The sequence below is a fragment of the Lichenostomus cassidix genome, chromosome 1 (genome assembly GCF_008360975.1).
Source record: "Lichenostomus cassidix isolate B80296 chromosome 1, HeHo_3.0, whole genome shotgun sequence".
Lineage (NCBI taxonomy): Eukaryota > Metazoa > Chordata > Aves > Passeriformes > Meliphagidae > Lichenostomus > Lichenostomus cassidix.
The window spans coordinates 32,166,039-32,180,070 of NC_139479.1; the positions used below are offsets into that span (position 1 = coordinate 32,166,039).

At 37.4% G+C, this 14,032-nt stretch overlaps 1 protein-coding gene across 1 annotated transcript in view; it reads right to left on the reverse strand.

The window, feature by feature from the left end:
• Window positions 1-14,032, reverse strand: part of OCA2 (OCA2 melanosomal transmembrane protein) — a 193,090-nt gene that overhangs the window by 31,066 nt on the left and 147,992 nt on the right. The window contains exon 25 of the mRNA XM_085055664.1: window positions 7,999-8,092. Within this exon, the coding sequence (XP_084911790.1) occupies window positions 7,999-8,092 (94 nt within the window). The remainder of the gene's footprint in view (window positions 1-7,998; window positions 8,093-14,032) is intronic.

Sequence of the window (14,032 nt, forward strand, 5' to 3'; positions counted from 1 at the left end):
ATAGTCACTTTTAAACCAGTCTGAAAATCTTCAGTATGAAGGACTCAAAACTGATGATTTTATGAGCCTTTCAATTAACAATGTTTTGAATGAGAAGCGTTATACAAATTGAGCATTGTATTTTATATATATATATATATATATATATACATATATACACATGTGTATACCTTAAGCTACATAAAGTTGTCGCATACATCACATATTATTATTATTTGTTTCCTTGCTCAAAACCTCACCCAATTAACTGGCGTCAATGTTTTGTAGTCAGATCTATTTTTTGAAAATTATTTGAGGTATATTTAGGGTTTGGGTTTATTTAATTTTCAATGAGGTCAACACAGAGGATCAAGTGAGAAGATTTACACATAAATTGAATCAAAATTGCCATTTCAACACAGATACTTGCAAACAGTTTTTTTCTTATGTTGGCACTATTTTGGATACTAATATTGGATATCACCAAACCAAAACAATTGTGCAAAGCTGAACTGGCATTACTATAGATTAGACTATAATCTCACATTGGTGGAAAAGGTAGAAGGTAATTCCACTACCCTGCAGGACTTGGATAAACAGAAGCATTGGAAAAAACAGAATTTTTAATCTTCAACAAGGACAAATGCCAAATCCTGCCCAGGAGTAGAAGAGCCCCTGCAACAACACCTGGGGACAGAGCAACCAGGGTACAGCTCAGCAAGGAAGGTTCTGGAGTGCTGATCTTCATGTGAGCCCAAAGGCAGCAACAGCCTCTGTGGCTCTGTGGAAAGGGGAATAGGCCTTGGATCTGGGGAAATGATTGTTTCCTTCTATGTAGCGTGTAGACACTGCTCAGTTTGGTCCTCTAACACAGGAAATACACAGACCAGCTGGAGTTCCCTCCCAGAGGGTCACCAGCAGCATTTTTCCCTCGAGGGGAGTCTGGGGGAGCAGGGCTGGGTCAGCCCAGAGCTGAGGCAGCTGCAGGGGCATTGCCAGTGAGCACAGCTCTTGCAGGGTGGGACAGAGGGGCTGGAGCTGTGCTCCTCACAGAGTGGTGTGGCAGGATGGGGAGAGAAAAAGGGCACAAGCTGAAACAGAGAAACATTTTCCCCACAGAGACAGCCAGGCAGGGCAGCAGGCTGTCCTATGAGGCTGTGCTGCTTCTATGCAGCCCATAGCTGACCCCGCTTTGAGCCCTAGCCTGGATGAAAGACCTCCTGAGCTCTCTTCCAGTCTGAATCTTTCTATGATTTTTTTTATGATCCTATGATTAAACACTAGTTCCATAACCTTAGGCCAGAATATTAAAGTGACACACGTCTAAAGGATCGCTGCATCCTACGGAGCCGAATGAAACACTGGATCATTGCAATTGCATTTTAAATGTCCTTTCCCAAAGTCTTAGAGGATGAAACACACACATTTAATAGAATTTAAAGGCTAAAACCATACTAAAATTTTAATACCTAAATCACATAGCCTTATTTTAAGATGACTGAGATGACAAGCATTTAAATCCCATCTTTCTTTACTGAAAACTAATTTGCTAATCCAAAAGACTTTGCGGCAATAAGAGAAGAAAAAAAATACTTGTATGTCCACAGGCCAAACAATTCAAAGTTATTAGTTCTACTTAGAAGACATAGGAACATTTTAAGCTCCATGAAAACTTCACAATACAGATAAATTGTGTTTTAAATTGGAAAATGAAATATATTCTTACTCAAAGGCTCAAAATACTTCTTTTCTCCCTTTTTTCTAAAAATAAAAAAGGTAGATCCATATTCATTCACATTTGCACTTACACTGTTTGCAGACCTTAAACAAAATCAGAAGAAACAAAAAAAAATACTCAGGAAAGCCATAACTCAGGAAATATTCTTAAAATGGTGTGCACTACTTTTGCAGGAATACTCACTTTCACAGGGTTTGATGCAAGCTATGCAAGTACTTAAAATAAGAAACATTTACTTTGTTAAACTGCCACATATGTCAATATAATGTTTGTTTGAGAGCAGTCATTAGATCAGCACTTTAAAATATTGCAATGATTGTTGTTGGATAGCTCAAAGAAAACTGGTATTTTTCTTAACAAAGCCAGCTTAGAACCTAATAATTTAAGATGAATACCTGCTGAACTACCTTTCTACTGAGTTGAGAGATCAGCTGGGGGTTGTCTATAGTTTTGACCTTTCTATTATAACAGTGAATAGGATGTTAAAATCACAATTACATTTGTTAAACTCAGTTCCCTAAGTCTGATAATTAGAGATTTCCATATAAAATTGCATTTGAAATTTTTGAATAAAATGAGCTACTAAAAAAACCCTTCTAATATTTCTCTTCCACAGGTAAGGAAATCAAAATAAGTGTAAAAATAAGCTTTTAGTAAACCTAAGAAATCCAGGTTTTAAGGATAGAAATTTTATGAAGGTGAAGTTGTGAAAAGCTCAAATTTGACCATGTGTTAATTCATTTTAGTGGAGAGTGCTTTACTCAAGGGCTGCATTTGCACTTATTTGAACAGAAGAAATCTGTTATTATGTCAATTATCAACATTTAACCCAAGACCACTTACTCCTTATTGATCAGAAGAGTAGTGGGAAGTGAGATTGAGATAATTCTTGCATCATAATTGTTAAAACTTTACCCAGCAATTCACTGAATCTTCTTTAGCCATTTTGAATATCCTCAAATTCCATCTTCTGGAGCTGCACAGTTGATCAGAAAGTCCACAGGTGACTTGAGTTTGGGTGCTTGGATACCACATTGCTCAACCAAAGTTCCCATCACCAAAATTCATACCCAAAATTGCAGGGTAGGTTTTACTCTGACTAGAATCAGCTTTAAAAGAGCAACAGCATATTTGTGGCATAGGGTGGTGTTAATAGCAAGAAAATAGGAGAAAACTACACTAAATTATCGGGAATGAAAAGGACTACAGCTGTCTAACACATAATCCAATAGAGACACTTACATGGCTTTACAGGGTCCAATGTTATTTAAAAGCGTTATTTTCAATAAATTGTGTAAATAGGATACACAGGAGGTAGTAAAGAACATCACATTTTTCCTCCCACATACATGAATTACAGTTCTCACAGGAAGTGCTGTTTCACAGTCTTTGCATCTGAGTACTCTCAAACACAGATAAACAGGATATCCTACTGAAAATATTTTTGCTGTGAATACCTCACAAAACAAATCCTGTGATAAAACCAAATTTTTTCCTAATCTATGATCAGAAACCAATATTTTTGACACTTCCAAATTATTCTTAGTTCCAGAGAAGACAGAGAATTTAAATGCAGCTCTGCAGATGGCATATGAAGGGAGGGCAATGACAGAAAAAATGCAAAACCTGAAAATATGCACAATGCCTTCAGGGTCATACCCAGCTAACCTTACCACTGTAATCTACATTAGGTTCTTAGGCTCATAACCTGTTCCTCTGGGCAGACTGATTTCCTCATGTATTAAGTAATTTCTCCCACATTCTTTTCCCATTGCATGGAGTTATCCAATACATTCTTCCCATAAACAGCACTATGATATAGGCACAGTCAGCCAAAATTTGCTTGAAATAAAATTGGAGTATTTCCCATAATACCCACTATATATTTTTGTCAAATAGGGTCATCATTTATCTCTGATTCTTTTTTTCTATTCACATCAGATATCATAGACACAGAGGGGTGATTGGTACTGAATTACAGTAGGATGAAGGAACATAAGTTTCTTGATATTTGAAATACTATGTATCCTTATAAAGTTATAAATGCTTTTCTTACAGAGAAAATTAAAGTCAAGTAGTAAATTGTATTAGCAAGTAGAAAAAGATAATTAAAGCACCTACAGCAATGAGAACTTCTTATGTTATGGAGCTGGAATAAAATTTTTCATTGGTAACAAAAAGATTTCTGTACATCATTTTCATGTTCCACAGGGTGGTCTGACCTAGCAGAATGCTAAATTGCAACAAACTCAGACATATGTTAGCAAAACTTAAAAAAACTATCATGAAATGAAGCATCTAGATTAAACGAGACATCTGAAATGTTATTTCTTTTATCTTATTCCTTGAGAAAAACAAAGCTCTTGATTATTTTACAGTCTGAATTGGTATGAAATCATTATATTAACCTCTAGAATTCATCCAGGCAACAAGACTACAAAGTCTTTATCTGACCATTTGCCAAGAGAAAAAGCACTGTCCTACATTTGGGGCTTTCCTTTATGTTAAGCTCTTATTTATGTTTAATCTTTCTTTGATAACTAGACTAAAATCATAATAGGAATATTATCTTTCCCTGCCTTTTGCTTACTCACAAATGGTGTCTCTGAGCAATTGCCCTCATATTAATAACATATCTGATGTTTTCTACAGGGTCAAGACTATGAAAATAGTTGCACTTCTGTCTGGAGGCATAATGATCATTTGTTCTCTCTGACGTTTGCTTGTTCTAGTAGTGTTTACTACTGACCACGAACAACAAATATCCCTCTGCCCTCTATCTCCTTTTCCAAGCCCCACAGACTCATGTTCCTTCTATTTCTACTATTTAAATACTTGTCTTTGTGTCGACAGTGTGGGAAAAGTCAAAGAATTTGACGGGAGAGCAGATATTATCACACTCATGTAAGTAACATGAAAACTAAAGGAGACTTGGATTTAACACTGAACAGCAAATTGAAAATTAATTTGATATTGCCTAGATTAGTAAAGAAAAGGCAAGTATCTCCATATTCTGTATTAAATCTTATCTTTTTAAAGTATGAAAAAAATAAGAGGACTGTGCCTGAAATATCACATTCAGCTCTGCCTTCTAAATTGCTAGAAGGGTAAGGAAATATTAGGGTGTATCCAACTGCCATTTGGGGTTTTTTTTAGGAGGAAAGATTAGAATGCATAAATACAGTTTGATGAGGAAGTTTTCAAGATAAAAAAAGAGAATAATTTGCCTGTACTGATCTGGGTAAGACACTTGGTGACACTTGCCAGCACATTCACAGCCAGGCATGCACGGATGTGACCTGGTATCTCCTCAACCAGCAGTGTACTCAGAACACCAGGCTGCTTTACGGTGCTTCAACACAGAGAGGGAACCCTATTCCTTTCTCCATTCTTTCCCAGTATAATCTTTCCCACCTAAATGCCATTCTACTGGAACCATCTTACAGGCATAGCACTACCAGCACATGGCCTGAGTTGCTTGGATGGTGAAAACAGGACACTAGACCTGTCTTCCCCTTACATCCATCTGTGGAGGACCAGGTCCTTGAGGCAGCAGAACTCTTGATCCAGGGAAAGAAGTAATAAGCTGTTGTTCTGAGGATGAGGTTTCCCCAGGAGTCTAGAGAGCTTTCTGAAAGTCTATAGCACTCATGATCATACAGTCATGCACCTCCCCAGCACAGGATTTCTTCTGATGAAGGCATTCCAGCCAGCAGCACATCAAGCTGGTAAAATCACAGCATTCTAGGCAAGTTATCTTGCCTCTGCTATGTTTTTAAAAAGAGAAGAGGAACCTTGAATCACACCAAGAGCCACTGCACAAAGACAGAGGAAAGGTCATGAGCCTGTCAGCCCTTGTGCAGAGCAAGGAACCTGCTTCTTGCCTTTTTCTTTCCCTGCACAGAGAGTCATCATGGTGTCTCTCGCCATGAGGAACCCACAGCTTCCACAGAATCTCCCCCCTGTTGTATCAAAGGTGTATAAGACATGATTCTCGACCCTGTCCATATTTCCTCTTACAGAACACCATGTCAAAACACAATTTTCAAAAAAAGCTGCTTCTAGTAAAGGCCCCCCATAAACACATTTGCATAATTCAGCTTAGCATGCAGCAAGGAAGGAAGTGTATTGGAGGTAGTGTACTCTGCTATAGGACCCCAGGAAGCACCTGAGACATTGCACAGGTATCCTGTACAGAGATGCTGAGGAGGACAGAGCACTACCAGTTCAGGCTCTGTAAAGACATCTTAACAAAGGTCAGTCAGCAGAGGGGTATCATCTCCCCACACATGGTATCCAGGATTTTTCCCAGGTTACTCACAAGGGTTTGCAAGATGGGAGAGTAACAATCAGTGTCTCTGCTGGGAGAAGCACTGCAAAGTCCCCTCAATGGGGATTTGAAATCTATTGAGTCATCCTGGGCAAACAGGGAAGAAATGTAGAAAATACATTTTATGCTTCGAGCCAACCTTCATAAATAAAAGCAAGCAAAATCAAAACCCTCAACAGATATATGTAATGCCTCCGGATGCCAGGAGAAGCCTTAAAATATATTGAATTTGTGAACTTTTGAAACAAATATTTTCCTAACACAAATTGTGAAGAAGCTCATGATCTGCCTGCTCAGTGATTAAAAGGCAGCCAGCAAAGGTGGGTTTTATGTTCTTTCTGCTAATTAATACCCATCACTATCTTCTTGAGGCCACTGTGGATTCAGTTCTCACATCTTTGTTCACAGCGACTGCAGCCTTTCCCAGTAATCACTTCCACTAGAAGCATATGTATAGAAGAGAATTTCAGAGCATCTGTGTACTGTCATCACTTACCAAAGAATACATTCCAGTAAACACTGCTGAAGAGACTAACCATGCTTTACATCTTTCTTCAGACAGTGTCATAGAAGCTTTAAGAACATTTCATTACACAATCTACCTAGAGGACACATTATTAATGCTACATACAAATTAAATCTCCAAATGACAAGGTGAAAATCTGTGAAAAATTAACAGAGCAATCCACAAGCCCATCTTTGCTGTATCATCATCTCTTTTGTACATGGGTTTGACTTCCAGGAAATCTGTTAGCTGTCACTGTGTACTGCATAAGACTGTTCTGCAGTCTCAAAGGTCCTGACAACCAAGACTTTGATTTTGTAAGCATCTGTCTTTCTAAAACATATCAGAAGACTATGGGTGAAGAGCTAAACTGTACTATGAGTAGCACATGCTCATAGCTTGAATTTCAGCAGCAGTACTTTGGACCACCTTTCTCTTTAGGGTTATCATTAGCTTGGCTCCAGAAAATCCTGCATAATTACTCATGTTCATAGCATAGGTTTGAGGTAAACAACACAGAAGAGAGCTGATAGAGCTGAGGAGCTAAGAAACAATGTAAAGAGAAAAAATAAATTGGTGTGAACTTAACAGTATCCTTTGCCCTAAATATACAGAAAAAAGAAGTGAGGAATTACGTTTTAGCTAAATCAACTACACTTTACACTTGCACTTGGTGTTTAGTTCTCTGTTTGCCAGTTTCCACTTACACCTTTCAACCAGAATCTCAAAAACTGGAAGTATTAGGAAAAATATTAAACTGTTGTATGCATTAAGTACACCTTGTCCCTTAAAAACCTGCTGATGAATGACCTGAAAATTCCATTATTAAAAAACAGCTATTCATTATTAATTAAACAATTGTTCAGCAACAACTTGAGTTACTACTGACTGCTCATCACACTTTCATCCACAGTTGCTAAGCAGCTGGTGAAAAGAAGGAATTGCATTTTAGGTAAATAGTTTGCTCATGGTTTGTTACTTTTTAGGTAAATAGTTTGCTCATGTTTGGTTACTATTTTCATGGTAAATAGTTTGATCATGGAGTAAAAATCAACTCAGTCTAAATTAGAACATTCTGGTTTTTCCTGACAATAAACATCCATGAAAATGTGCAGATGAGAAAATAGGTTTAAGCTGCATTTAAAAATAACAAGCAACAATTTAAAATTTCTACAAAGCTGAAGACTGAGGGTGATCAAAGTAGGAATTTCTGAGGCTTTGTTTCTCCTGGAGTTCCACTGTTCTCCCACCAGCTTCATACATTCTATCAACATTATACAAAAATAAAGTGATCTGCCCTCCACCTCCATTTCAGTTGCCAAAAACAAATTAGTAACACAAGTCTATTTTATAGACCCATTCTCTAGATTTTTCTCCTTAGAAGATTCACTGTTTGCCTAGAGAAAAGAAAAAATCAGATTTAATGTGGAAAGTTTAAAACTGTACCTGAAGAACTCCATGAAAGAGAAGCCATAACCATGCTGTTCAGCAATTCCAGCACAAACAACGTTTGCAGATGCTCCAATCAATGTTCCATTACCTGCAGTTCAGAAAACAAAGACAAGTTTATAGTTATGCTCTCTTAGTTAAGCTTCCTCCGTTTATCCTGTTTTAAAGTCCTAAGATGTACTCGTCACAAAAGAAAAATCAATTTCTGTTGTATAGGCTTGGAAAGAAACATACAGTCAATATCTCCACATCCTATGAATAACTTCGTCTTTGAAATATAAGCCTGGTATTATTTTCTGATTCTACATAATCCAGAAAAATAAGGAAGGAACTTAGCACCAACTGTTGTCAAAAAAACACCAGAGACCTGCATTCAGACAAACTTGTTGATTTTTAGTTCTAAGTATCTAGAAGGCATCATCAGATGAGGTGAAAAGATGAGATAGTTTGAGGATGCTAAAAGAAATGGATGCCTTTTTTCATTACACCAACTTTACACTGACAATGTGTTTCTCTATAGATAAACTAATTCATTTGTAATATTTTTTAAATAGATATTTAAAACATAGTAAGTGTGACAATGGAGGCCAATGGATCTGTTTCACATCTATGTCCTAAGGCAAAAGGATCAGAGACTTTGTTTACCTAATCACCATGGTTCTTCAATATATAAGGGAACAAAATTTCATTCAGTGAACTTTGCCAAATTACCTTATACAACCCCCCGCAGGAGAGGAACACACCAAAGAAAAATAATTTTCCATGTTTGTAATTTGCATCTATCCTCACTTCTCTTCTCCCAAGGTTTTTCCAGGAATTAATTTATTTCTTCCTTTTCTCTAAACTTTTAACAATCTGTCAATGTATAGAAGTCAGGTATTCAGAGCTCAGAAAGATCGACCCATTTTCTATATCTTTCCCATGAGTCATACCTAAGACTTACACATGCAGCATACTTGACTTCCACAAAGCAGATGGCTTCTGCAAATGTTTCTGATCTAAGGCACGACTCAGGAAGTGACAGTGACTCCTACATGCTGTTCTTCAGCTGAAGTTTTGAACAAAGGAGGTAACAATCCAAGAGAATTTTTTTTATACTTTGGTAAATCATCTCTTTTGCCATACATCACTACGTTAACAGTCCATTGTTCTAAGCACAGGTCTTCCTTTCCTCACATTGGCATGTAGTTACTCTTCTAAATTTGATTCTGTTAAAAATTTTAGCTCCATGGAAACTCTTCTAGTCTGACTTTAAGAGAAACACATCTGAAGGTAATTAATGCTCCAGTTATTTGTTTTGATTTAGCAAATGTTTCAGGTCACCCAGAGATCAGTTTATCAAAAAGTATCTAAGAATAAAGGCAGAAGAATTATTCCCTCAAGTATTCACACATGGTACAGTAATGGCCTTCTGCTCCTGAAAGTGGACACAAAATGAGCAAATGTCTAAAAATATTCTTAAAAGATAACAGAATACACTTAAATTGAAATAAAAAGAAGTGCTATAATTCAGATGCTTTTGACTTGTCATTCTAGTGACAGAGCAGCAACTTTGAGAAAAAAAACTAAACCCCAAAAGTCACCCAGGACTTTTTTAATTACTTTTCTTAGTTGATATCATGAAAGCCAAAGCTTTCCAATAAAAAACCCTGGGATGGTAAGATTTTTCCTATTGACTCCAAAGAAAATGCATGATTCTTATTTACTACAGTATGGTCAATTATTATCAACACACATTTGGCAGAAAACTGAGATTGGCATCCTGCAGTAAAGATCTGGACAAAGGTGTCTATTGTCTCAGGTGAGTGGCCTAAGCAACGCCTATTAAGAACAGTAGACTGGTTTTATTTTCTCATCAGCAGCCTTCAACAGCTCTTGAGCAGATGCCACTATGGAATAAGGAAAACGCAGATATCTTGGAGATTTATTGAGATGAGAAAAGCATTCCACTCCCACTCCCTCTAGTTCCAAATAGAAGTTTTATTTCCTATATTTGATTCTCCATCTATGGGTTTGTTTGTTTTTTTTTAATTCCCCCTTTTTTCTGTTCTCCTAGGAGCTATGCTAGGTGACCTGCTTCCTAATTGCTCTGTTTTTAAGGTTTTGACATTGTAATTGACCTGGAGCTCAGTGCAGAGGTCCTGCCTGTCCGTGAGGAGTTCTGCTGATGTTGGTGAAACTGCACATCAATGCAAGGGTGTATCCTTACTGATCATAAAACTATTGTCATCATTCTTGTGAGACACCAAGAATTATTTGTAACCTCAGCTTTGTGTCACACACAGAAAATCCCCCACACCCCCACACATGCTTCAGTTCTGGAGAAAAAAGGATTACTAACCTCACGAGAGGAACAGAAACCTTTAAAAAATAGTGTCTAGCTCTGGTCATCAGGAACATCACAATTCATTTCCTTTGCCCTCTATTTGCCTCAAAGTAAATCTTAATTACTTTAATGCGTGTTTAAAAATACAAAATTGAACTTGGAACAAACAGCATTCCTGGTAGGTACTGCCATGAGAAAGCCAAGACCCAAGGCATGTGGCTTAATGTGAAAACAGAACAAACGAATCCAGCTGATGTTATTAGAGGAGTCAGGCAGGAGCACTTTAGGAATTTTCAGTTCCAAACTAATCACTAATCTGCAGCATCCAAACATTTCATAAGAGATTTCTTCTCTATGTGTAGCACAACCAGTCATCACTCTCAGGATAACGTTACTGCAGGCAAGGAATATAACTCTGGTTTCAAATTAAAGAAATGAGACTGAAACTGTGCTTGTCCCATGGCTCTGACTAGATGCAGTTGAGATCTCCAAACAGCACGAGCTCTCCTATACTGTATATGGGCTATAGTAATGCCTTCACATAATGAACTATTATGGAAATAGTTTCTGCCTCAGCAGTGAATTGATTTCCCCAAGTAGATTTCACTTGAGAAGAAATTGTCACCTCAAATGTTATCTGAGAGGAGCAGCATTTCTTTTTCATTTGTTTGGAGCGTGTGTGCAGTTTAATTAGGCACTGTCTCAGCAGGCTTCAAAGAACTGCACTAAAATTAACAACAGAGACAAACTTTTGTTTCACCTCCCAGGAACATCTGTCTCCACAGCCCAGGTTTAACTCACTAGTGAAACAGCAACATTGTGACCTCTGAATCAAGACTAGGTCAATGTACATGGAAATCTATTCATTAAATTCATTCTGATTGACGCAAATTGAGAATAAACATTTTTTAGGACTTCACCCAGTCTTGACTTCATCTTCACATCATCTGGAATCTTAAGAACAATTCATCTTAAAAAGATTCCTGCTTGCTTGTGTGTATGCTCAAAACAAAATAACACATGGGTCAACTGTATCAAACAACAACATTGCAATAACCAATCTGTTTTGATGACTCCTATTGTAACTTTGTTGGTGACTCCTACTCACCCTTTATCACAAGGCAGATGGTTACTGAGAAACTGGATTCACTACAATGAATTAAATATTTCTAATATTAATAGTATGTGGCATCTATGATGTAAGCAATAAATTTTATTCTGAATATCTGTTCTTCCTTTTGTTCTTGACAGACTACATGCACTGTTGTTAATATTAACTATGCGTAATAGTTCATAAGCACGAAATCAAGAGAGACATTTTCCTTAAAGAAAACATAATAATTCTAATTAGTTGTCTATGCCACACAGAAGCAAAAGACAGAGGAATCCTCATAGATTATAATCATTTTTCCATAGATTTGCCCTAGCTTTGCACAATAATTTCAGAAACAAAATAGAAGGTCTTCTACTGCTTCCATCTAAAAAAGGTAATATAAAAGTTTCTTTCTGATATTTCTCAAGGCAAATAACTCTGAATATCTTGAGGAAATGTGAAATCAACTCCAAGTGTAAGACAGTATTTAAGAGTTTTAGTTCACAATAAATCTATCAAGAAATATCCAAGCCCCACACTTTAAAACACACCTTTGCATCCGCAGCTGAGAGCTACAAGCAGGAAGATGCTGACAAGGTTTGGTAAGCCTGATTTGATACCTCCACTATCCACCAACCTTGCTCCTTCCAGCCTTCTGCTTCCACTTGTAGCTGCTTCTCAACCCAGTGTTCAGCTATTGCCTTTTGCTACACCACTCCTTCAGAGACTGCCAAATCTGAGCCCAGAGCCTGCACACCACACACAGTGCAGCTCTCTTGGGCCCAGACAGACTGTTCCTAAGTAAACAGAGTTTGTCCAAGTCACTATAACCTGCAAAGCACTGAAAATCAGCGCTGGGAGAACCAATTAGTGTTACTGAAAGAAGGGGCTGGAAAATCAGATGAGAGTGATAGCAAAGAAAGGGAGAGAGTTTGAATCAATAAAGTGTGTCTTCTCACTTTAAGCCACATCCTCACCTGTTGATTTTTACTTGTCAGCAGCACATCTATTATATCTAAATACTCTTAGCTCTCAGGAGTCCTTTTGGTTCTGCCCCCTCAAGAGCAAGACTAACCCTTGTGTTTGCTGCATTAATATGTTTGCCTGGAGAATCACCTCAAAGTGCCTGGCAGGATTAGTGTTTATTACTCAAAGCACTGAGAAATCAAAGGGAAGGGATTATCACTAATAAAACTGTTTGGCCTAGCATGAGCAGCCTTCATAAACAGTAACTTCCTTGAATATAAAGGAGATAATACCTGGGGTAACAGCAAAGTGGAAGCCTTACAGAAAAGTTTGTTTTGCTGTGAGAATAAGAGACCATTTCCCTTCCACATGCTCTGATGGTGGAGAACAAGATACACCTGTGCTTAACCACGAGCCCTGCATGTTTTCTCCCCTGTATCTTTGGTCAGCTAATGCAGAAGGGAAAATACTACCCTATTTTCATGCCAACACACGCCTTGAGAACAGCTTTTCCCTGGCCTTTAATAAACATCTGTGACAGGCCCAGTTTTACACAGGACAACTGTTCTCACTGCTTTGTCCAGACAAGGATTCTCTTTCTGAAACAAGGAATTTTCTGCAGAGTCATGAATAATTTTAGGGTGATGATTCTCAGCCCTGCTTTTTGCTATAATGAAACCATTCTGTTACAGTATCAAGTAAAACTTACTGCAGGAAGCCAGCTCCTTGCTTCCAATCCATTTTTAAAGGAAACTCCTGTGCAGTCTCCCATATAATTTACATTGTTAGATAAAGGTAGACTGATGTGCCTGGCTTCCTTTCCATAGCATATTTCATTTCTCTACTGAAAGCACTGGCTAAGCAAATGTAACAAATCTGTCTGCCAAAGTGAACACTGACCAGTTCTGGTTTTGATTAGCCTTATGGAAGACAGCCTTCATAGCTTTCATAAATGTTCAGTTTCAAACAAAAAGTAATACAGATTTGCCTCATTTAACGCCCCCCCCCATTTAGATTCATCTGTTAAACGTCCATAAGTCTTGAATATCTTCTAATAATGGGCAAGATTTGAATATCTTAATTTTTTTTATGTGTAAAAATTAATAAGCCAGATAATCAAACTTTGCAGTCAATGAAGAACAGAATCAAGGCCAATTGAACTGTTAGCAGCCCTTAAAAGGAACATCAAATCATAGACATGCATGAGCTCATATAATGTTGTTATTTGTAATAAAATGCAGTCTTATGATACCAAAATTTTTTATTTTACTGATTTGGAAATATTTTGAATTGTATGTTTCTACATAAATGCATAAACATGGACATTATAGGAAAAATAATGAAAGAGCATGAATGACACCTTTGAGCTCACTTATCAAAAAGTTCGTTGAACTGCATTCAACCCCATGCTTTTAATCAGGTGAAATTTACTTTTTCTCATCACTTCAACACCAACAGCAGGAGAGTTGTATAAGCATTGCAGTAGTCAATGCTCATTGTTTCCTTTTTGCTGTGAGAGGAAAGGGTGAAATTTAAATTTGTCATTTTTCTGCCATAAGAGTGAAATAAACAAGGTGAATTGCTGAACATCCAACACTTGTTACTTTAATGACATAAAGAAATCCATAAACTTCTATCAAATCGAG